This window comes from Trematosphaeria pertusa, assembly GCF_010094035.1.
Source record: "Trematosphaeria pertusa strain CBS 122368 unplaced genomic scaffold BU26scaffold_1, whole genome shotgun sequence".
In the NCBI taxonomy this organism is placed as follows: domain Eukaryota; kingdom Fungi; phylum Ascomycota; class Dothideomycetes; order Pleosporales; family Trematosphaeriaceae; genus Trematosphaeria; species Trematosphaeria pertusa.
Window position 1 is genome coordinate 1,819,650 of NW_022987212.1, and position 21,711 is coordinate 1,841,360.

Sequence of the window (21,711 nt, forward strand, 5' to 3'; positions counted from 1 at the left end):
GCCTCCACCGCCTCGACACTAACCTCCAGCCATCCCCGCATGCTCGTCCGTCTCTTAGGATATTTTCGCTTCACGATGATTATACATTTCCAGGACTCCGACCTGCTCACAACAGGTTGATGCCCCGGCCCCATTAGGATGCCGGTGGGGGAGAAAGAGCAGCGCGCTCGCCGGACGGTCAAAGCGTGCGTCATATGCCATAAACGAAAGATCCGATGCGATATCGACAAGGTGGACGGCCATGTTTGCACGCCCTGCGCGAAGGACGGATATGACTGCATCCCGCGCGAACGGAAGCGGAAACGCTTTACCTTCAGCCCTTCGCCGCCGACACAGAGACGCGTCAAAACGCAGAACGACGACGCTTCCCTTCCTGAAGGCTCCCAGGCATCATTTTCTGTGGCACTCTCGGCACCCGGAAATGTTGCTGACGCCAGCAACAGTACATTTGCCAGTGGATTACCCATTGCTCGAGACCAGCCTTTCAAGTCGGAAAACGAGCTTGCGAGACGGCTGTCGAGCGCTGCGAGTTTGCAGGAGCATTCCCCTCTCCTAGAGCGGCATCCGGAACCCGGGTACCCGACGCCTCACAACAGCGTCCCTTCGATCATGACGGATTCAAGCTACAAGTCTTCCTCGAACGTAGTTAGCTACTTGGGCCGCCTGGAATATCTTCGTAATGATGTGCCTGTGAACGACGACGCCGGTCTTCCGAATAAGGTCCCGCATCGGCTCTCCGAAACCGACGTGGAGATTTTACGGGTGCAGCGAGTATCCGAGCTGCCGCCCAGGCCTGTACGAGAGTCGCTCATAGATGCTTTCTGGACGCGCTGTTATCCATGGACGCCGGTTGTAGAGCGTAGCTGGATAGATGGTCGGACTCCCAGCCAGGTCTCACTCCTGCTACAGCACGCGATGTTCTTGGCTGGGAGTAGGGTCAGCGCTCCGCTAGCGAACTATCCTCCCGAAGAGTTCTACAAGAAAGCGCGTGTGCTGTTCTGGATGGGCGCGGAAGAAGACCCGATCATCACCATTGCAGCGTCATGTCTCCTGCACTGGTGGAACCCCGAAGGCCCGGAACGGATTTCCTTGGATACCAGCAGTTTCTGGTTGCGGATATGCATTGGCCTGGCGTACCAGATTGGACTGCACAGAGAGCCGTCCGGAAAACCCGACGCAGGGCTTAGGAGACGGATATGGTGGTCACTGGTCGTTAGGGACTGCTTGATCAACGCCGGCCACGGCAGGCCCAGAGCGATTGATCTGAAGCTGGCAGACGTATCGCCCATATCAGTTCTGGACTTCGAAGGCGCATTGGGCGCGGCTAATCTGTTCGCGTCCTATGTAGGCATCTCCTGTATTCTAGGTGCGTTTGACTTCCTCGATCTTCTAGCTCCCGGTCACTGATTACAATAGGCGACCTCACCCAGAGCTATCTTCGCAAGCATGGACTGCAAGAGCACAAGAAGTCACTTGAGGACAGGCTCTTCAGATGGCTCAAGACGCTCCCGGAGAACCTGCAGCTTTGTCGACCTGCCGAAGGACGACCACTCAAACCGTACAACTTCGAAGCTCGGCAACTGCACATCCAATATTTCACAGTCTTGGTAATTCTCAACCGCCCTACGGATCCTAAGTTAGCGCCATCTACTGCTTCGCTGCTCGCATCATCGTTCATTGCGGGCATCTTTGAAGACTTCATGGCACGCGATGAACTACGATACGTCGGCCCTATATTCACGTTCTATTGTCTGACAGCCGGAATGGCTCAGCTCTCTTGTTACCGCTATTCCGGCCTGGTCGACATCGCGGAAGAGAATCTGGCTATCATTGGACGCGCACTCGAGGAACTCAGTAAGCGCTGGCCGAGCGCGGTGGGTAGTCTAAAACACCTGCTGGATGTCCGCGAGAAGGCCACACAACGGCCGTCACTGGGTCAATTCCCAGATGCCAACTTGCCCCCTACCTCAGCTCAATTCTTTTCTGACTTCGGCTCGGATCTGTGTCGCATGTGGCATCCCATCCACCAACGGCTGCCGCAAACGACCAATATCGCGCCGAGAGAATTGGAGACGGCCGGCATACTGCAAGGGCTGCGCACTCCCGCAACTCAAACCCTCGATCTCGATGTGGCTACGAGTGCAGCTATACAGCAACAGATGCTGAGCGACCAGGTCATTGCAGGCGGAGCCACTATAGAGCCTACTATGTTGCAGCCTCAAGAATGGTTTGGGCCATACGGCGGGATTGGGAACTGGCTAATGGTCGATTGGGATCAGGGTTTCGTTGGCTAGCATCTGAAAGACGCTCGACTTGCGAGTGTTCACTCATCGTAGCCGACCGCAAGCAGGTTGCAAGTCTCCTTATGCGAGTCAGCCTTGGACCCTTGCGGGGTAACCGGAGGGGGATGCAGGAATTCCCGAAAATCGCCGCTCACACTAACCGCATCGGAGCTTCCCCACATTGATGGAGAGTGCATGCCGAGGCTCAATCCTCACGCTTCATCGACCTTCCAGACCTCTCTCGCGGTCACGATATCTTATCGCTTTGGACCTTTACCAAGCTTACGGTATCCAAGCGTAGAGTACCATCCACGCAGCAGCTGCCCAAGACTGCATTACGTCATTATATTCCCCGCCGCAATGACCCTGGGACCGTACTGGAATCTACAGGTGGACCGATATGACAATGTCTACGTGATAACAATGAAGAAGGCCCCAGAAAACCGAATCAACGTCCGGTTCGCTCAAGAAATAATAAAAGCCCTTCGGGATATCGAAAGAGAACTGGGGCCAGACTCAGAAGGATGCGTCATCACAAGAGGGAACGATGAGAAGTTCTGGTGTACGGGGTTGGAGCTAGATGAAGCTGATACAAACCCTTTCGCCAACAGTGATGGCTTCTATCCGGTACGCATTCTCCACGCTACTTGAAAAGCGACACAACACTGATCCGCCGGCCATGATTCATCCCCTGTTTCCTGTTGTCTAAAGTCATGCGCATTAACATCGGAGTAGCTCCTAGCAACCCTCCTCGACTACCCTTTCCCTACCATCGCCCTCCTAACCGGTCACACCTTCGGTGGCGCCTGCCCATTCTCCCTCGCCCATGACTACCGCATCATGAACTCCAAGCGCGGCTTCTTCTCCATGCCGCCCGTCAACCTCGGCCTGCACTTCCCCGGTATCGGATCCCTACCACGGCTTAAGCTGCGTCCACAGGTCGCGCGCAAGATGCTGTTAGAAGCGCATCGCTGGACGGGGAAGGAAGCGCTCGAAGATGGTATTGCCGATGCAATTGCAGAGCCGAGCGAGATGTTGGATGTAGCACTGGATAAGGCGAGGGAAGTACAGGGCAGGAGTAGGATGGGTGTTTATGCCCTGTTGAGGAATGAGCTTTGGGGCGAGGCGGCCGAGAAGTTGAGGGCGATCAGTTATGTGCATGGGAGGAGGGTTAGTGCGCCAGCCAAGGCAAAGATTTAGCGTTCAGTACGAAGGCATTACATAGAAGAGATGGGCTCGAGCCGTTAGTTCAATGAACCTTGGAGACGAGGGGAACTATCTTTGCGGGCTTACGCAGTTCCTTGATGGCACATCGCGACTATGGGTAGGAGTCGTTCGACCAATGCGGTCCAGAATTGAGCTGTTTTGTCAGCCCCATTCATTCGTCAGGATCCCTGGTGCCCAGATGGTCTCGCACAGGGGCTGTGACAAATATTGGTGTCCTTCTGAACAGCATACTTATAGCTCGAGACCCGCTCTGCATACCCCGTCGCTCAGAGCTACCAGCATTACTTTTGCTCTATCTTTTATGATTACTGTTTGTCTATTATCTTCATTCAGCGCTCCAGCATATGTGATCACGTGCACCAGCACAGGCCGGGTCTGTGCGCTATTCGGTCAGAGCTCTCGGCAACCGAACCTCCACCCTCCATTCCCATCGTCATGATTCCACCGACATCATCGCTTTCCATCCGACCGCGACGCATCCATCCCAAAAGACTCAAGATGGCCAAATTTGAGCATGGCATGATCACTTTCGGCACACCCAGAAAGGCCGCGGCTCAGGCGGACGCCATGTACTCATGTACAGGACTTTTACCATACCTTTACTTTTCGGCGACCGGACCGACGCGCTCCCAGTAGGACGAAGTCCAGAGCTTCACGCCCATATATGTGGCCGATCAGTGCTGACATTCTCAATCTATCCTGCACCGACGTTTCAAGGTTAAATGGCTCAATCTATCGCTTCAGCCTCGACAATCTAAATCATTCAACGTCCTGTGGCCATGCCCAAACCACAAACTCGCCATTGTCATTTCACCGCGTCGAGATCCAATTAAAATGCAATCGGCCCTTCATCTATGGAACATTCCTCAAGGTCATACGAACGCAAGTTTCGCCGCCTTTGCCGGCCCGCCTCACGCCTCTGCCCTGGCAGGAGGCTCTACAACCAAAACCCGGGATATCGTGATCGCGAAGCCGCCTTCGCTCCTGATGAAGTCTTGGTATGCTCAGCCCACAAGTCATCCGATCTTATTTCCGAGCGCTCAGGGAGAGTGAAGATGGAGTGACTTCAGAGGATTGCGGAGGTCATGCTCCCCCATATCCAAGGCTGAGGAAACGAACCCCACACTCCGCAATACCGTCGCAAGAGGCCTCCCCAGACTCTCCACATCTTCACAAGCCGACAATCGCCTGAGAAACTTCCAATCTTATGCCGAGCCTAGGGCGTCGTATTTTACGCTACTCGCATGATATGCAATCGCGTAGCCCGGATTGGGTACCGGACTCAACGGCCCCTGTTCCTCTTGGCCGTGGGCTGTATTGTCGCTACAGTTTGCTAATTAATTTTTTAGCAGCAAAGTGGCAGTGGCTCGTTCATGCTGGGACTACCGACTGATAAAATCGCAGGATACCTTCCATTAGGATGTACCTTCCGTTGAAAACTTATTCACTCGCCCATCATGCTGCCCCACTGGTCAATAGCGGGACTTGTTGTCCTTACGGGTTCAGGTACGTCATACCAGGATACAAGTCCACGAGGCGTGCTAACGAGGTCAAGCGCTCGCTCAAACGACAACACGCTACTGCGACGCGTCCACGTCGATATGTTACGCTGGATGGAACGGCGAGAAAGGAGTTACTATTGGAGTTGCCCTTCCGAATGCCACTGTTGCGCCCTTCGACACGGTGCTGCAGATTGTATCTCCTATCACCAATGGTTGGGTAGGGTTCTCCTGGGGCGGAACTATGCCCTATGTTCCACTCACGATCGGTTGGGTGAATAATGCCTCAAACACAGCCATATACTCTTCAAGAATGGCGTAGTATGTCTACTGTGAAGCCTGCGAAACTACTTGCTTACAAAGCCAGCGGCCTGAGTCTACCACAGCCGTACCCCGAGGCCGAATACACTTACCTCAAAGGGACGGGCTTCAACAAGACGCATTGGACTCTAAATGTGAGGTGCAGGGGCTGTTCGCAGTGGGAGGATACGGAGGGCAAGACGGTTTCTATCGATCCCATGAACGCCACCGTAAAGTTCGCACATGGTCTTGCAGTCAAGCCACCAAAAGAACCGGCGAACAACCGATCGACCTTCAACGTGCACACGTCTTTCGGGCACTGGACGTTGGATTTGAGTAAGGGACAGAACGCGAATTTTAATGAGCTTGTCGCAGCAAACTTGGTCCCGGATTTACCGCCGGCATCAAGCAGCGTTCCTAGCTCGACTGTTCGACCGAGCACGCGTAGCACGAGCGCCATCCCTTCGTCGACTCCTGGCCCTACTCAAACCGGCGTTCCCGCGTCCTGTTCTGGCGTTTCGGACTTCCATACACCAATAAAGACGGCGAATGGCTGGAAAGCGGTGAAAATTGCTGGCAGCCTGACGCAACCTCGTGGGATAATCTTCGACTCTGCTGGGCATCTCCTCCTTGTCCAGAACGGGTTCGGTATCACGGCGCATACTATTGGAAACAATGGCTGCCTTGCGTCCCAGAAGACTGTCATCACCCAGAGGAACCTCAATCACGGCATCGTCCTAAGCCCCGATGGCAAGACATTATACGCAAGTTCAGCGACTCAGGTGTTTGCCTGGGACTACGATGCCGCAACCATGAGCGTCGGTAACTCCTCCAAGGTGGTGGTCTCTGGAATGGACAACAGAGGCCACGTGACACGAACCTTGGCTATCCCCCCCAAGCTTCCTAACACCCTGATCGTATCTCACGGCTCCAACGACAACTTCGACTTCGACTCTGGTGACATCAAGACCGGCCGCTCCTGCGTCAAGGCTTTCGATATGACCAAGGTTCCAGCGGACGGTTACAACTATGTGTCTGGGGGATACCAGCTGGGCTATGGACTGCGGAACGGAGTGGGACTGGCTTTCGACGCCGATGGAATGTATGTTTACCCCTAGTGGCCGCTCAACCGGTGACTAATGCGAAATAGGCTTTGGGAGATTGAGAACTCTTCCGATGAGATCCAACGAACCATCGGCGACAGCTCCGTGGACATCCACATGGACAATCCGTCAGAAGAAATCAACTACATTGGCGATCCGTCCAAAGAGAACACAGATTGGTACGGCTATCCGACCTGCTACACTGTCTGGAAGCCGGATGTCATCACGGACCGCAACTTCTCAGTAGGCGACCAGTTCGTCTTGACGCCGAACAGCACCTTCACAGACGATACGTGCACGGCCAAGAGCAAGGCAGCGAAGCTCGCTCTCCAAGCACACTCGGCGCCGCTCGACGCCGTCTTCAACAAGAACTACACAAGCCTCTACGTCACCTTCCACGGCTCGTGGGACCGCACGCCATCCACAGGCTACAAAGTCGTCGAAGTTCCGTTCTCCAAAGGCGCTGACGGGTTCAGGCCCAGGGCGGCGCTTGCGAATAGTGTCAGCGACGGGTACTCGGACATCATGTTCAGCTCAGATGTCGAGCACTGCTCGACGACGACGTGCTTTAGGCCAGTTTCTATTGCGAAGGACAAGTATGAGCGCATGTATATTACGAGCGATAGCGGGGCGGAGGGCGAGATGCTGTTGCTTGGCAGAGCGTGAGAGCCAGAGAGCGTACGAATAGTGTGGGGAAATAGACTGTATGTTGGTACGAAGTGAGGTAAGCACTAGATTTGAGGCCACCACTAGGACGCCTGAGTTTTTGTTATATAGACGTGGTTGGTCGTTAGCGAATAATGCTACAATCATATTCCCTTTTTGGTCTATGTGGGGACGGCACCAACTGCAGACCTTGCTCTGACATGATGATGTTGCGTCTGCGTTGGTGCTGTCCTCTCCGGCCTGCGATTACCGAGAAGGGAAAGTACCGAGGCACGGCAGGGATCTGCTGCCTTTCTCTGACCTCAGCGCATGGAACGAGCGGAGACGGCACCAGCATCTCAGACCACGCCGTCGGTTCGGACACCGCGGGATGCCAGGCCCTGATCAGAGGGGTCCTGCGAGCCCATTTTCTTATCCTATGACGATAGATACAGGCGCGGTATATATGCGATGCCCCGCGATGGTTACACGGCGCTTTTCGTTCGGCTCTCCACCACCGCCCTTTCTTCCTCTTCGCTTGCTTCCGTGCTCATTTAGACTTCCTGCTTAGACAGCCTCGATATACGAAGACGGAATTCCTTTATCCCCACGAATTGCCACCTCCACACTCCCCCGCGTTACGCCTGCATCGAAGTCCAGCGTCAGCAGCATCCTTATCGGCATCATGGACGGCCACGCGAACGGCACCGCCGCACCCCACACCTCCAACTACGACGTCGTCATTATCGGCGCCGGCATCTCCGGCATCAACGTAGGCTACCGCATGCAGACCGCCCTCCCCTCCTCGACGTACACCATCCTCGAAGGACGCGCCGAGCTCGGCGGCACATGGTCGCTGTTCAAGTACCCGGGCATCCGGTCCGATTCTGATTTGCATACCTTCGGCTTCCCGTTCAATCCGTGGACGAAGCCGAATCCGATTGCGACGGGGGCAAGCATAATCGAGTATATGCAGCAGACGGCGGAGAAGTTCGGCATCGATCGGAAGATACAGTACAAGCACAAGGTCGCGAGCGCGGACTGGAGCAGCGATGAGCAGCGGTGGAGGCTCGAGGTGGACAACGAGGGGATGAGGAAGGTGTACTATGCGAAGTTCGTCATCATGGGCACGGGATACTACAACTATGAGAAGCCGCTGCAGGCGGACATCCCAGGGCTGGAGGACTTCAAGGGCACGCGCGTGCATCCGCAGTTCTGGCCGCAGGACCTCGAGTACGCCGGCAAGCGCATGATTGTCATCGGCAGCGGCGCCACCGCGATTACGATTCTCCCCGCCGTCGTCGACGGCGGCGTTGGCCAAGTTACTATGCTCCAGCGCTCCCCTTCATACGTCATGAACATGCCGCAGCCCAAGCCGGGCGAACTCACCTGGTACGAGCGCATCTTCCCGCACTGGGTGTCGCTGCGCCTCAAGCGCATCCAGTTCATCATCATCCCCTACATGCTCTACCTCTTCTGCCGCAAGTTCCCCACTGCCGCTGCGAACTTCCTGCGCAAAGAAGCCAAGTCGCAGCTCCCAAAGGACTTCCCCATGGATCCGCATTTCCTGCCCGCGTACAACCCCTGGGACCAGAGATTGTGCTTCTGTCCCAACAACGACTTTTTCAAGTGCTTCGAGAGCGGGAAGGCGCAGATCGTCACGGCCAAGATCAAGCGGGTCGTGGGCGATGGCATCGAGCTCGAGAGCGGGGAGAAACTAGACGCAGACATCATTGTCACAGCTACCGGTCTGAACCTGCAACTCTGCGGCGGAATCCCCCTCTCCGTCGACAAGAAGCCCGTCGACTTCAGCTCCTGCTACATCTGGCGCGCGAGCATGCTGTCCGGCGTGCCCAACCTGGGCCTCATAATCGGCTACGTCAACGCCAGCTGGACGCTCGGCGCGGACTCGGCGTCCCGCCTCCTCACCCGCCTCATGAAGTTCATGAACGATAACAAGTATACCAGCGCGACGCCGTCGATTACGGAGGAGGAGAAGAAGGATCCGCTGCCCCCGCTGGCCCTTAATTCTACGTACATTAAGAAGGCAGATGGCCTCATGCCGCATGCGGGACGCACGGGGCCGTGGCAGCCGAGGGATAATTATTTTAAGGATAATTGGGCGGCGAATCGCGCGGATTTGAGACCCGGGATGGAGTTTAAGAGGGTGAGCACGTGAGATGGTGCTTAGCGAGGGATATTGTAGAGGAATGGGGTGGTATTTTGTTGATTAGCGTGGAGGTGAGCGCCTGTCTTTGGGAAGATTGTGGCTGTGGATATTGTTGCAATGAAGTTTATGCTCGGATTGATCTATGATTGTAGGACGGATCTGTACCCGGTGAATGACAGAAAGGGCACAAGTAGCTTGAAGAACCACAATTCACCCTATACTTCCCCCTAGTAATGAGAATGCTGCAGCACTGCTTGTTACCATAAACTGCGGCCTCCCTGAGCGAACGACGAGCCCGAACTATCCAACATAGTACCCCAGGACAAAGCAAGCTTGGGATCTTCAGGTCCGTCAGACCGTTCCCTAGAAGAATATCGAATTAACATCTTCTATTCAGATCCCATTCAAAGCGTCTAGTACCCAAGCCGAGCAGACCGGAGGCCGACATCGCCACTGCCGTACTTGGATTCAGGCGTCTGACCGCTCGGCTACTTAGCGACTGTGTGGTCATAAGGTTTTGAGCCTCGATGGCTGGAGCTTGCTTCGCTTTTCCAGCGCCGTATGACTACGGCGTTACCGTGTCTGGGGAAATGTAGCATGAGCTGGGACGGCAAGCGCGTATTTAAAGACGAGTAGGTGGGGGAGACATGGCGTTTTGCGCGGAGTAATTGGTGGGGAGGGGGAAGGGGGAAGGAAGGGAGAATCGCGGGGATAGATGCTGGATGCTGGATGGATGCGTATAAATACACGCATTCCCAGAACCGTGTAGACTATCGCCACCGTTCACTTCATCCTGCCGCACTGCCGTCGACGCCTTACCTGCACCCACCGTTTGAAAAGCGGTGCGCGGAGGCGAGAGTTGAATTTATAGAGGGGAGGAAGAGGAAACGGGGTAGAAAGAGAGGGGGGGATGCGAGCCAGAGTGAGATTTGTAGGGCGCGGGCTGGTGCGGATGCGGTTGTGCTGGGGGATTGGGCATGTGTTTGCATGGGCTGGGAATAGGATAACGGCGGAGGGGCTGCCTGGTGGGGTTGGCGGTGGCGGGGAGGATAGGGAGGGGGTGTAGGAGAAGAATGAGGGAGGTGAGCGAGTATGTTATGTGCGGCTTGTTCTTTTTTTTTCTGTCGACTCATGCCACCTCCCCGTGCTTCTGTGATATCTTCTTCATTTCTCTTAATTTTGGTGTTTTTTGAGTCTTTTTGTGCGTAGGTGTAGTTAGCATAACCTCTGTAGATTGCTAACCTAAGACGAGAAAAATTAATCAATGTGCTGCCTGGGGGCTGTTGCGCGATGGTAGGAGGTGAGTTGGATAGTATTAATGAACTTCCATCTTTACACTTGGAAGCACGAGGAGCTGCTCTTCAAAAAGGTGGCAGTAACTGAAGTGACTGGACCTTTTTTGTCAAGTAGAATGCTTGTCTTTTGGCTAAGTACCTGTCGGCACAGGTGGAAGTGTTCAGCTTTTTCACTCAGTATCTGTTTGTCTGGCTTTGAGGACACCTTTACCTTTACCCCCCTCACCTCGGGTTCTCGGCATATATAGCGTATCTCTGCAGTCTCCTCGCTTCGATACCTTCCCGCCTCACTCTTGTCGCGGCCTCTCTCCTCGGACGGCGCAACTCCACCTAGGCCACTCGATCGCTGGCTGGTCCCTTCCCAAGGACTGTACACTATGAAGATCCTCAATCTCCTCACTGCTGCGCTTGCTGCGATCCCGTCCGCCCTCGGCTCCCCTCTACGCCGTGACTTCAATATTTCTTCTTTCAATCCGGGCCCAGTCTGCACGTCAACGCTTCCTGTGGTCAACATCTCCGCTAGCAATCCCCAGTTGGGCTTTGCAGAATTCCTCTCCTCCGGAGCCCGAGCTCCATGGCCGGTTGACGATTCAGGCACCCGGACCGTGCGATACTGCTACGTCGACAAGAATGCGCAGACTGTCCTGGACGAGAGTTTCAAAGCTGCGCAAAAAATCTGGATCGATGCTCTCGGAGGGCCCGCCGGCGCACAATCCAGACACGGCCTTGCATTCCGCGAAGTCAACGACGGGACCGGTGAACTGTACTGTTACATCGGCTACCAGGACTTCAACAACAGGGGCAGCTGGAACATCGCCGTGGAAGACGATGTTCTTGCGATCCACTTGAGCACAAAGAGAGAAATGAAATCCATGGTTGGCTACCTCCCGGTGGAGAGGTGGTCCCTCGATATCGAGGGTCGACACTACATGCTGCTTTCTCCGGTCCCGCCTGATCAAACCTGGTATACTGCACACGAGGTAACAGTACAGATTCTTTCACTGTGAGTTGGGCTAACACTTCACAGATAGGGCACAGTCCGTATTCCGCTCACATTGCGTGGCCCTAGCTAATGCAAATCAGCGTTGGGAATGATACACGAGCACAGTCGCTGGGACCGTGAGTGCATCTGCCTTTGATTTTGTCCAGAGCACAAGTGCTAATGCAAATAACAGGCGATTTCTACGTATTCTATGCCTGCAAAAACGTGCCCGGATACGCCGAGGCGGTGGACAGAGCAAAGGCTGCCAACGAATTTTTGCCCCACAACGCAGTATGCAGCCAGCGCGAGGCCGCGCTGAAATACGGCTTTCTCGCTGGCCTCGATTTCATCTACGGCGGGGGTGAAGCACCCTGGGACATGACGGACGGCGACCCCGGCTTCGACCTGTCGTCAATTATGCTGTACGACTCGACGCAGTACTCACCTCCCGAGTGCATGTACGGTTTCCACAGCCGTTGCGTTTTGATGAAGTATAAGACTGTCAATGGCATCAGGGTAACGGACGAGTTAGAGCCTATCATGTCGAATAAAGTCCCTTCGGCTGCCGACGTCATGTTCGTGAAGAGGTGGTACCCTTGGACTGGGGCTCCAAATCCGCAACCGGGAATGCCTGCAGGTACATCTCCGGAAAATGTGGATTGAACGCGTCTGTGGATGGCAAGACATTGGGTAGATGGGCGAAAGGTACAGTCTCGGCCTGCGTGGGTAAGAAGGTCTATTGGGATAGGGGTAAATCGGAATACGGGTATATCGGAATAAGGGTATATCGGTATAGGGGTTCAATCGGAATAGAGCTTAGCTCAAAACAAGGCTTCCCATACATCATAACATTTCAGTGTCTGTGGTCTTGTGGGCCGTATTGCTTTCTGACCAAGACGAAGAAATATCAACGAGCCATGGTTGACATCTCACGTGATCGCGCGTTTGGCGTTTCGGCGCAACCCGAATGTCTTCACAACCCCGTGTCAAACAATGCCACCCACAACATTACGATAAAGAAGCACACATTACGCCCGCGAGCATTCCTTTTAGCATGCCCCCGTGGCTTCGCTCGACCCCGGTGTTTCGCGCTATCCAGATCGATGAAGCTAGACACGTGCTTTGACCACGACGCGTCGCGTCAACCACACCTCTCCCACCACAGCTCAACGCTCTCCATCCACCAACATGGCCACACAACCCCACAAACGTCAGCGAGCAGACAATGGCTTCATCGCAGTGCAGCATCCCCACCCTGGCTATGCTCCAACCTTCGCAACCACCGCCGCGGCATCAGCGCAGCAACACGCCGTCGACCCAAACGACCTCTGGCAAACCATCACCGCCCTCGACCCCACCGTCCTCCACGAAACCCTCTTCCACGCCACCCTCGGCCATATAACACTCCCAGCTCGTTTTCAGCATGCTCTCCCAGCACCACGCGCGCGTTCGCGACGAGCGCGAAGCCGCCACCGCAGCCCGCGCAGCCGAAGAAGCGCGCATCAAGCGCGAGAAGAAGCGCGTTGTCGGTTTCGACCAGCACTTGCGCTAGATCGAGGAGTGGCTGGTCCATGAGCCCCAGCAACGCATGTCCTCCTACATCTGGCCCTTGTATGAGTTCAAGATCTGTCCGCGGATCGCGAAGATCCGAGAGAAGGCGACGAGTGCGCATACGAATTTTGCGACGCGGGCGAATGCGCTGGACACGTTGGGGAAGATTGCGGAGGCCGTTTGCGTACATGAGGGCACGAGGTGGGGTGTAACATCGCGTCTCTGGTCGAGCAGGACGATCGCATTGAAGCTACGATGTTGGCTATATTAGACGTCATGACGCCGGCGGAGCGCGAGCAGATGCGCACTATGCTGTTTGAAGGGGTGGAGTGGTATCGGAAGATTGAGCAGGTGCGGGATATGGACTAGGAGAGAAAAGAGTCTCCACCTTACGTAGGGACTGGTACTTGTTTGCAGGGTTGGACGAGGTTCTGGAAGCGCTCGGATGTGGTAGCAGAGAGGAGGGTGCATGCGCTAGAGAGTGTGGTGGGGAGCGAGCCAGTACAAACGGCGTCCGAGGAGACCGAGAGCCGCTGGCGGAAAGGAATAGCGTGGCGAATCAGCCCGCCGCGGCGGTTCAGGTACCCGATGCAAAGCCTTCACACCTAAAATGTGAAGAATAGAGATGCGCATAGGGTATAGAGCTTAGACAGTCAGCGACATAGGTTGAATATCGCGGAAGTGGCGGGAGAAATTGCACTTGTTGGCACCTCCAACACTTCCTCCCCAGAGAGCGTGCTGGAGTGTACACATGCTCATGATTACACGCACGCCGGTCACTGCAAGACTTCAAGCGCTCGAATACTTCAGCTTGTCTACTCCATCGTACATTCACATTCGTTGTCACAGCGGCCGTATAGCTACGTGGCATGGCATCCATCCGCCATATCTTCCCTCAGATCTTCCCCAGTCCCGCTCCGGCTTTGACAACCTTCTGCACCTGGTTGAGCGGCGTGAGCTTGTACTTGTATGGCGCTTTCGTGAAGTTGCCGACTTGAGTGATGTTGATGCTGGCTGGTCCCCAGTCGTTCTCTGCATCACACGTTAGCCAGCCATTCTCTCGATATGAAGCCGATAGGCACTTGCTGGCTCCAAGGTTCGCAAAGCCGTCAAGCTCTGGATCACCCTCTGGACTCGTGTTCGGGCTATCCATCGGGATCACCAAGCCGTACGTTGAGAGCGCTTCCGACGTATTCCCCATGAATACGTTGCCCTCGACCAGAACCTGGTTGTCGCTCCGGCTGTGGATCGCCTGGTACAAAAAGTCCTCATACAAGTTGTTGTAGACGTGCTGATGGCCAAAGCGTCCGGCTGGTCCTCTGGTGCTCTCATTTCTCCAGTAGTTGTGGTGATACGTGATGTGTAGATGGCCATAGTCCACATCCCTCAGCACATCGCTGTTCCCCACAAGACTCGACTTCCAGTGGTCGTGGAAGTAATTCCAGCTCACTGTGATCCAATCCGACGCTCTCACAATATCGCACTGACCATCGTAGTAGTCCGGACCATGGTTGATGTCGGATTCGAATTCATTGTGGTCAATCCAGACCCGCGTGCTGTTCTGGGTGGTAATCCCGTCGTTGTCGAGGATGAAGCGGATGCCCAGATTACGCACGATCACGTTGGTTTTGCCGTTGATGGTGATGCCGGATCCAAGGATGTTTGCGCCCTTTCCCGCGCCAACGAGGGACTTGTTGCTGCCTATTAGCAGGCGGGAGGTCAAGTTGAAGGTTCCTTTGGCGTAGACGATCCGGGGCGCGTCGTCGGCGACAGCAGATACGAGTGCGTCGACGGAGGATACTGTGACGCTCTCGCCTCCCTCGCCGCCTGTGGTTGGGCCGATTGGGTTGTCTTTTCCGAAGCCGACGAGACTGAAATCACAGCCTGTTGGCCATGCAGAAGCAGCGAGCAGGAGAGGAGCAAAGGCAAAAGTTATTGGGAGCTTCATTTTGGCCGAACAATTGAAGAAATGAGCTGCCAATCCCCGAAAAGCATATCGTGCATGATATTTATATTAACCCCTTGCGTGAGGAAATAAACATCGACCAGCTCCCTGGACGGCATCCTGGGAAGGACGCTGTAATTCTTCCGGGAGAATTGCCCTAGGCGCGTCTCTTCAACCGGGTTCAAGAGGGCGTGCGTCCACACCACAGATGCCAGAGCTGCTGCACGACATCGCACCGTTGATGAATTCCGGGAACGTAGACGCGAGATAGGGGAGGCTGAGGGGCGTGAGGATGAATGGTGGAAGAACTCGCACCCCGAGTTTTCCAAGCAAACCCGCTGGGCTTGGCGCTGTGGGGAAATGCACGTGAAGTGGCCCGTGCCAGCTCCTTGGTCCTTGGTCGGTGAACCGCTGTACCGAACGAGCTCTCTGCTCTTCCACATTCCAGGTATCAAGATCCGGGATAAACCCGTGCGGTTGGGGCATTGTTTCATTATTCCGTGACTCCTCAATCCCGACATCGTCTGCTTCGGGCAGCCTCATTATCCTGTTTGCCATATAGCTTATCCTTCGCATCACCCTACAACGTGTACCTGTACGCAGGATCACAGTGCCACTTCGCTGCAACCTGTCCAGCCTTGCTCGCACCAACCGTCCCATTATACCCCTCCGCCATATCCTCTGCAGCCGCCTTATCGAGCTGCTTATTCCTCCAGCTAAGATAGAACCTCAGCACAGCAGACATGCAGATGCACGCCCCCGAGAACGCCATATTGGCCACGTTCGCCTGCCAGTATCGTGGTCCCTGACTCTTGGGGTAATAGTAGCTAGCATAGATGGACGCGAAGTTCGAGCCAGCATTGACGACGGCATACGCGACCGCGCGCTTCGCTGGTGGGCGCGGAAGACACGTAGAAACCCAGGAGAGAATGCAGCCAAAGGATCCATAAACGCTCATCATCATGAATGTGGCGATGTACCGGGTGGCAGTGTTCATGGTCACTGCTGAGATGATGAAGCCGATGCTGCAGAAGACTTGCGGCCAGACGACATGCAAGAAGCGCTCTTTCGTCTTATCGGAGTGCCAGGAATTGGTTATACCCAAGATCGCAGCGAATACGTACGGTGGGGCGGAAAGCAGGAGCGTTTCGGTCTGTGGGTATCCTAGCGTCGCAACAATAGTCGGGAAGAAGTTGGTAAAAGACGCCGCCGTATTCAGCCCCAGTTGCATGGCCCAGATCATGTACAGCGCGGGATCCGCAAAAGCCATCTTGAGACCCTGCCATGCCGTCGCTTCGTCGCGGTTATCTTCTTGGTTGGCTTCTTCGGCCATTCTGAGAACGGCGAGCTTGCGTTCTTCATCGCTAAGGAACTTCGTGGTAGCGGGATAATTCGGGACGACGAAGATAGTGACGATTGCAACAGGGAATACGACGATTGCCTCGAGGATGAAGAGCCAGCGCCATGCGGGAAGACCAGCTTTACCGTCCATTCCCCACATGATTGCGCTTCCGAGGAGACCGCCGAACGCACCTGCCATTTGGCCTGCAGCGTAGAGGATAGAGATGCGTTTTGCTAGCTCACGCTTCGTGTACCAGCAGCTGAAGAGATAGAGGGCGCCGGCTAACACTCTTGTTATTCCTGAGCCCTTTTGTACACGAGAAGGATGCTACTTACGGAAGAAAGGTGCCTCCACAAATCCCAGCACAAAGCGAAGGACAACCAAGCCAGCGTAGTTTTGAACAGCTCCGGTCGCGCCCGAGACCGTCGCCCATGCGCACATGATGACAGGGAGGAAGATGGAGGGACGGATCTTGTTCAAGAGCATGTTCGTAGGGATCTGAGTAAGAATATAGCCCGCGAAGAAGATTGAGATGACGGTGTTGTACTGCGTCCCATGGAGTCCTATATCCTCTTCCAGCGTTCCCAGCCGAGCAGTGGCGATGTTATTGCGGTCGAGATAGTTGAGGACGTCTGTTCCGATCAGTGACTGAAGGCTGGACAGGCGCCATGGACTAATTCAGCGGGTTTCCCACTGGTGCCCCCCCTGATACATGGCTAGGCGGGGCGACTCACAGAGCAGCATCATGAGAGGCATCATGCGTAGGTCGATCTTCCGCACAAGCGCCTTCTCCCTCTTCTTCCGCTCCTCGCCATACATATCCTCAAGGTTGACGTCTGCATTGACTGTCTGCAAATGTAGGCGGCCCTTCCCCTCCATCATTTCGCTGACGTGCTTCTCGTTGGTCATGTTTTCGACTTAGAGCCCAAATTCTTGGTTGATGAAGAGGCAGGAGCTGATAACCCAGGGCACTGGGTCCATGCAGCCTGATATATTCCTTCCCCGGGCCTTCCCCATGTTCTTTGCGGAGAACCCCAGCCGAAACCGGGGAAGTCGCTCGTTAGAGGCCAAGCTTGCATCCGATCGCTTACTTCACGTGGCATTTAGATCTCCCTATTCTTTGCTCTCTTCGTGTTTAGCGTAAGCGACAGCCGACGAGCATCGTCCAAGACCAACTTCCCGGGACATGCCAGGATGGAAATGAATTGTTCGCGGCAGAAGTGCTGGTTCGTCGGGTGCGCTTTGCGCGTTCAGGGAAAGTACAAGGTCGGGCCGATTGATGATGTAAACGTCCGGGAAGAACGCCGAGGTAGAAGCGGGGAAGTGGCATGGAAGCTCCGCATCAAGGCTTGATATGAGTTAAGTCCTTTACAAGCTTGTGCCCCCCTCGTGCTTCCGACCGGAAAGTGGTCGGTATAGAATGGTGTGGTTTCGGAAGTGCTGCGTCCGGTGATGCTCAGGTACGATCGGAAGAGACATACGACATCATCTGTTGGGATGGTCCTAACCACTTCAAGAAGCATAAGCTCCTCTTCGATTTCCCTTCAATACCGAGTAGACATCACACTTTCACACTCTTTCCGGCAGTTTTATTTCCTTCCCCGTCCTTTCCAGTCTCACCATGGGTTCCTCTCCGCCAAAATACACAGTCCTCCACGTCGGTGACAACATAAAATACAACCCCGACGTCTACGCATCCTTTTCTTCAAAATTCACCATCATCCAACCCACTCTCGAAGAACGACAAAGAGAAACCTTCATCCAGAACCTGAAAGCCCGCAAATGGGGCGACTTCCACGCCGTCTTCCGCCCCTTCTGGAACTCCGGCGGCGAAATGGGCCGCTGGGACCAAGACCTGGTTCCGCATCTCCCCTCCACCTGTAAAATCTTCGCCAGTGCAGGCGCGGGGTATGATTGGGCTGACATACCTACACTGTCGAAACACGGTTCGCAGCCCCCTAGCCTCTCTTCATCGTCCCGGACAGCATTCGCTAATGCGAATGCAAAGGAATTATCTACTGCAACGGCGCCCGCGCATCGAGCGAGGCCGTCGCGGATATGGCTGTCTGGCACATCCTCTCCGTCTTCCGGAACCTAATCTGGAGCGCCGAAGCCGCCAAATCTGGTTCCGCAGAGCGCTTCGCAGAAGCGCATAAGCACACGCAAGACACGGCGTATAACCCGCGGGGCCGCAGCCTCGGCATCATCGGCCTGGGAAATATCGGGTACACGATTGCGCAAAAGGCTTTCGCCGCGTTTGGAATGAAGATCCTGTACCACGACGTCGTGCGGAAGGGGAAGCAGCAGGAGGAGGCGGTACAGGCGGAGTTCTTTGCGGAGCTGGATGAAATGCTAGGGGTGAGCGATTGTGTGGTGTTGGCTACGCCGTTCTTTGGCGAGAAGCTGATTACGCAGGAGAGATTGGGGAAGTTCAAGAAGGGGAGTCGGTTTGTGAATATTGCGAGGGGGACGTTGGTAGACGAGGACGCGCTTGTGGAGGCATTGCAGAGCGGGCAGCTTTTTGCGGCAGGACTGGATGTCCATGCGAATGAGCCGCATGTGCACCCAGGGCTTACAAAGATGCGGAACGTAACGCTGACGTGCCATACTGCGGGTGGGGCGTGGGATACGGCGTCTGGGTTCGAGAGGCTGGCAATGGAGAATATCGAAGCCTTTTTGTTAAAAGGTCAGGCTTTAACACCGGTGAATGCACACCTGGTGGAGAGGGATTAGTGTAACCAGGCTATAGAAAGAAATGCATTCGTATTGAACCTGTTGAACGGATATCGAAATCATACACGAACGCGGGACACGCATGCCACGGTGAAGGCCACCCCAGTGCTTCTAGTCCACAGCCGTCTTCCTCTAGCCCATGACTTTTACCAACTTACCTCTGCCCGTGTCCAATATTGCGCCATATTTCCAAATCTCGACGCGGCTTCCCGTATCCTGTGCTGAGCTTTTACAGTGACTGCTTGCCCCGTGTCTCGATCGGCAGCAAGAGCATGCTAGCGAACGCCGCTAGAATCAACCCACCAGACGCGTAGATCGGAGCTTTGGGATTGCTGTTGCCGGCATTGACAGCCACAATTGGGGCGCAAAGGCCCGCGACGCGGTTCAAAAAGCTCGCGATGCCGGAACCAGTGCCGCGGTTGGGCGCAGGGAAGACCTCTGGAGTGTAAGCGTAGAGTACGCCGTACATGATGTTTTGGAAGAAGGCCTCGAGACACGTGAAGGTAAGCTGGAAGTTGGGGTCACCCGAGATGGTAAAGCAGAAGATGAAGATTCCGGTTACCAGGGTCGCAAACGCCATGGTACCCTTACGACCAACATATTTTACATCCACCGTGTACCACGCAATGACGGAGCCTGGTACGCCAACAATGGAGGTGATGGCGTAGTTTCGATAGACGATGCTCGTAGCCGTCGGTTGGTCATTGCCGCTGTTGGCTAGGTACTGTGGCAAGAAGGCATTGAAAAGGGGGTAGGCCATGCCGATCGTTGCCCACTGCCACCACAGAAGGACTGTCGTGATGGCCATCTTCTTGTCTCTGAAGAGCGGGCCAATACGCTGAGTAGAGAATTTGCTCAGCGATCGTCGAATGATCTCGGGGGTGCTGAGCTTCGCATCCTCCGTCACTTCGGGATTGCCGCCAATCTGGTTGAGGATGTCTTCCGTAAGCCATGTCTTGCGTTTGTTGAAGTAGGCGATGCCATGAACAACGGCGACCGCTTCAGACTGACGACCTCGTGCTAATAGCAGTTTGGGTGACTCGAAGAGGTGGAACAAGAAGAAGCGGCAGATGAACATGAAGAAGGTGAATGCTCCGAGCGTGAGCACCAGGTAACGCCATCCCATGTTCTCGGACTTTGGACAGGTCGTGGCATCGGTAGAGCATGAGTACTTTGGAACGAACCCCCACGCAACTATTTTCTGTCAGAAAGTATACTGCGGGATGGGCGATTGACTGCGCTTACCGAGCGAGGCTATCAACTGACCAACAGGCCAGAAGACGGAAAGCAAGGTCAGGAGGCTTCCAGAAGCAAATGGGAGGAATTCGAGGAAGAGTGCTCCATCGACAGGGAGGTTTCCGCCAACACCAAGACCTAAGCAGGCGAACAGGGCGGCGGTACCAACCCAATTTGGCCCACCGCCAGCAGCTAGTCCAAACACGCCTGCGATGAACAGGGTGAAGTTGAACGCCAAGCGACGACCAATGACGTCTGAAGCTGTGCCCCAGAAGCTCGCACCGATGCAGAGACCGAGGAAGAGAGCCAGTGTGGTATATCGAATCTCGCTCTGGCTAACGCCAAACTCGACAGCAAGTTGCGGTAGCGTCAGTGCGACACCCTGTATGAGAAGTTAAGTATCACTTCCCATAAATTAATAGAGAGCGAACATACCTGCAGCCACAGACTGGCAGAGGGTTAGCATATCATTGTCAATGGTGTGGTGAGATAGCTTACTTGTCAGCTAGCCAGCCAAACCCACAAAGTACAAAGAGCTTCCATTGATACCTTCCCATACCGATATCCTGGACAGCTCGATTAATCACTTTCGACTTGCCTGAGTCGGTCAGCATCTCTCTGCTACTTATCCCCCAGAAGGTCCGTTTGGGTGAATTAGGTTCCATGTGACGTACGGTCATAGGCCGATTTCGAATCGGATGCAGCAAGGTCAGCCTCAATCTCGGCCTTCAGTGTCTCAAGGGTCAGCCCGGTGGTGCTGCCATCACGCACAGGGGAGATGCTCCCAGTCCTCAAGCTCTTTTCATCCTTCTCATCTTTCGTTTGGGGCGTCGGCTTCAATGAGAAGCGGCGCGACGAAACTGAGCCCCGGTGTTGGGCTTGCTGCAAGGGCACAAGGACCCCGGGGAACTCTGAGACGTCATGCTTCTTGAACGAGTTCAGGAAGTACGGCATTTTGGCGCAATGGCGATCCGAGAGATGAAAGTTGGTGGTTGTTGGCTGTGCAGCATGTGATCGTGTGCGGTCGCTATGGTGCCGGCGAGGTTGCTGCTCGGGGTTTTGTCGCTCAGGGTTGGCAAACTCTGGAAATGAAGTCGCCTGGGCTCTGGATCGTAGTCGAAGGCTTCACGTCGTAACTCACTGCAACGAATGCCGGTGATGCTTGTGAAAGCTTGTATTAGCTGTATGTACAGCAGGTGCAGGGTTGGCGAGTGATCGCTAAAACTGAAGAGGAGAAAAGATGCACGCGGGTACGATCCCGCCTGAAAGATGGCTGATATAAAGTGCTGAGGAGCGCTGTGGGATGGGACGCCTGAGATTGGAGGCGAGATGGAAGATCTGTTGGATGCCAAGACCTATGACGTATTGCGCCTGGTCCTAGTGAAAATCTTGCTCACGTGC

The 21,711-nt window shown here is 54.9% G+C and overlaps 11 protein-coding genes across 11 annotated transcripts; 8 read left to right on the forward strand and 3 right to left on the reverse strand.

Annotated features, from left to right (window-relative positions):
- Positions 1–138: 138 nt before the first annotated feature.
- Positions 139–2,294, forward strand: BU26DRAFT_557659 (uncharacterized protein; the record flags this gene model as incomplete). The annotated part of the gene is made up of 2 exons (XM_033832485.1): positions 139–1,366; positions 1,417–2,294. The coding sequence occupies 2 exons, from the start codon at positions 139–141 to the stop codon at positions 2,292–2,294; spliced, it is 2,106 nt and encodes a 701-aa protein (XP_033691188.1).
- A 348-nt stretch (positions 2,295–2,642) lies between these two features.
- Positions 2,643–3,482, forward strand: BU26DRAFT_526681 (ClpP/crotonase; the record flags this gene model as incomplete). Its single annotated transcript, XM_033830719.1, has 2 exons — positions 2,643–2,909; positions 3,018–3,482. 2 exons carry the CDS (start codon positions 2,643–2,645, stop codon positions 3,480–3,482), a joined length of 732 nt encoding a protein of 243 aa, XP_033691189.1.
- On the forward strand, positions 3,235–4,061 carry BU26DRAFT_16117 (uncharacterized protein). The gene has a single exon (XM_033820130.1). It carries the CDS (start codon positions 3,535–3,537, stop codon positions 3,946–3,948), a length of 414 nt encoding a protein of 137 aa, XP_033691190.1. The 5' UTR covers positions 3,235–3,534; the 3' UTR covers positions 3,949–4,061.
- A 905-nt stretch (positions 4,062–4,966) lies between these two features.
- BU26DRAFT_526682 (iron reductase domain protein) lies at positions 4,967–7,077 on the forward strand (the record flags this gene model as incomplete). The annotated part of the gene is made up of 4 exons (XM_033830720.1): positions 4,967–5,015; positions 5,065–5,329; positions 5,376–6,410; positions 6,459–7,077. The coding sequence occupies 4 exons, from the start codon at positions 4,967–4,969 to the stop codon at positions 7,075–7,077; spliced, it is 1,968 nt and encodes a 655-aa protein (XP_033691191.1).
- Positions 7,078–7,407: 330 nt separating this feature from the next.
- On the forward strand, positions 7,408–9,479 carry BU26DRAFT_513036 (FAD dependent oxidoreductase). The gene has a single exon (XM_033827533.1). It carries the CDS (start codon positions 7,742–7,744, stop codon positions 9,233–9,235), a length of 1,494 nt encoding a protein of 497 aa, XP_033691192.1. The 5' UTR covers positions 7,408–7,741; the 3' UTR covers positions 9,236–9,479.
- Positions 9,480–10,898: 1,419 nt separating this feature from the next.
- Positions 10,899–12,166, forward strand: BU26DRAFT_557663 (uncharacterized protein; the record flags this gene model as incomplete). The annotated part of the gene is made up of 4 exons (XM_033832486.1): positions 10,899–11,501; positions 11,549–11,558; positions 11,605–11,640; positions 11,697–12,166. The coding sequence occupies 4 exons, from the start codon at positions 10,899–10,901 to the stop codon at positions 12,164–12,166; spliced, it is 1,119 nt and encodes a 372-aa protein (XP_033691193.1).
- Positions 12,167–12,382: 216 nt separating this feature from the next.
- On the forward strand, positions 12,383–13,293 carry BU26DRAFT_16137 (uncharacterized protein). Its single transcript, XM_033820135.1, has one exon. It carries the CDS (start codon positions 12,421–12,423, stop codon positions 13,264–13,266), a length of 846 nt encoding a protein of 281 aa, XP_033691194.1. The 5' UTR covers positions 12,383–12,420; the 3' UTR covers positions 13,267–13,293.
- A 555-nt stretch (positions 13,294–13,848) lies between these two features.
- On the reverse strand, positions 13,849–15,279 carry BU26DRAFT_513037 (polysaccharide lyase family 1 protein). Its single transcript, XM_033827534.1, has 2 exons — positions 14,141–15,279; positions 13,849–14,086 (listed from the first exon to the last, which is right to left on the reverse strand). The coding sequence occupies exons 1-2, from the start codon at positions 15,000–15,002 to the stop codon at positions 13,950–13,952; spliced, it is 999 nt and encodes a 332-aa protein (XP_033691195.1). The 5' UTR covers positions 15,003–15,279; the 3' UTR covers positions 13,849–13,949.
- A 291-nt stretch (positions 15,280–15,570) lies between these two features.
- BU26DRAFT_16150 (MFS general substrate transporter) lies at positions 15,571–17,420 on the reverse strand. Its single transcript, XM_033820140.1, has 3 exons — positions 17,076–17,420; positions 16,677–16,973; positions 15,571–16,622 (listed from the first exon to the last, which is right to left on the reverse strand). Exons 1-3 carry the CDS (start codon positions 17,248–17,250, stop codon positions 15,580–15,582), a joined length of 1,515 nt encoding a protein of 504 aa, XP_033691196.1. The 5' UTR covers positions 17,251–17,420; the 3' UTR covers positions 15,571–15,579.
- A 483-nt stretch (positions 17,421–17,903) lies between these two features.
- BU26DRAFT_513039 (uncharacterized protein) lies at positions 17,904–19,116 on the forward strand. The gene is made up of 2 exons (XM_033827535.1): positions 17,904–18,287; positions 18,350–19,116. The coding sequence occupies exons 1-2, from the start codon at positions 17,963–17,965 to the stop codon at positions 19,072–19,074; spliced, it is 1,050 nt and encodes a 349-aa protein (XP_033691197.1). The 5' UTR covers positions 17,904–17,962; the 3' UTR covers positions 19,075–19,116.
- A 187-nt stretch (positions 19,117–19,303) lies between these two features.
- Positions 19,304–21,264, reverse strand: BU26DRAFT_557668 (MFS general substrate transporter; the record flags this gene model as incomplete). The annotated part of the gene is made up of 5 exons (XM_033832487.1): positions 19,304–20,268; positions 20,320–20,692; positions 20,746–20,758; positions 20,809–20,908; positions 20,985–21,264. 5 exons carry the CDS (start codon positions 21,262–21,264, stop codon positions 19,304–19,306), a joined length of 1,731 nt encoding a protein of 576 aa, XP_033691198.1.
- Positions 21,265–21,711: the final 447 nt, after the last annotated feature.

Coding starts and splice junctions, on each gene's coding strand:
- BU26DRAFT_16117 (XM_033820130.1), top strand. CDS start 3,535: ATGAACCTTGGAGACGAGGGGAACTATCTTTGCGGGCTTACGCAGTTC.
- BU26DRAFT_513036 (XM_033827533.1), top strand. CDS start 7,742: ATGGACGGCCACGCGAACGGCACCGCCGCACCCCACACCTCCAACTAC.
- BU26DRAFT_16137 (XM_033820135.1), top strand. CDS start 12,421: ATGGTTGACATCTCACGTGATCGCGCGTTTGGCGTTTCGGCGCAACCC.
- BU26DRAFT_513037 (XM_033827534.1), bottom strand. CDS start 15,002: ATGAAGCTCCCAATAACTTTTGCCTTTGCTCCTCTCCTGCTCGCTGCT. Junction 14,087..14,140: donor CTTTGCGAACCTTGGAGCCA/GCAAGTGCCTAT, acceptor CGTGTGATGCAG/AGAACGACTGGGGACCAGCC.
- BU26DRAFT_16150 (XM_033820140.1), bottom strand. CDS start 17,250: ATGACCAACGAGAAGCACGTCAGCGAAATGATGGAGGGGAAGGGCCGC. Junction 16,974..17,075: donor GCCTCTCATGATGCTGCTCT/GTGAGTCGCCCC, acceptor TGATCGGAACAG/ACGTCCTCAACTATCTCGAC. Junction 16,623..16,676: donor TGTGGAGGCACCTTTCTTCC/GTAAGTAGCATC, acceptor CAAGAGTGTTAG/CCGGCGCCCTCTATCTCTTC.
- BU26DRAFT_513039 (XM_033827535.1), top strand. CDS start 17,963: ATGGGTTCCTCTCCGCCAAAATACACAGTCCTCCACGTCGGTGACAAC. Junction 18,288..18,349: donor ACCTACACTGTCGAAACACG/GTTCGCAGCCCC, acceptor GCGAATGCAAAG/GAATTATCTACTGCAACGGC.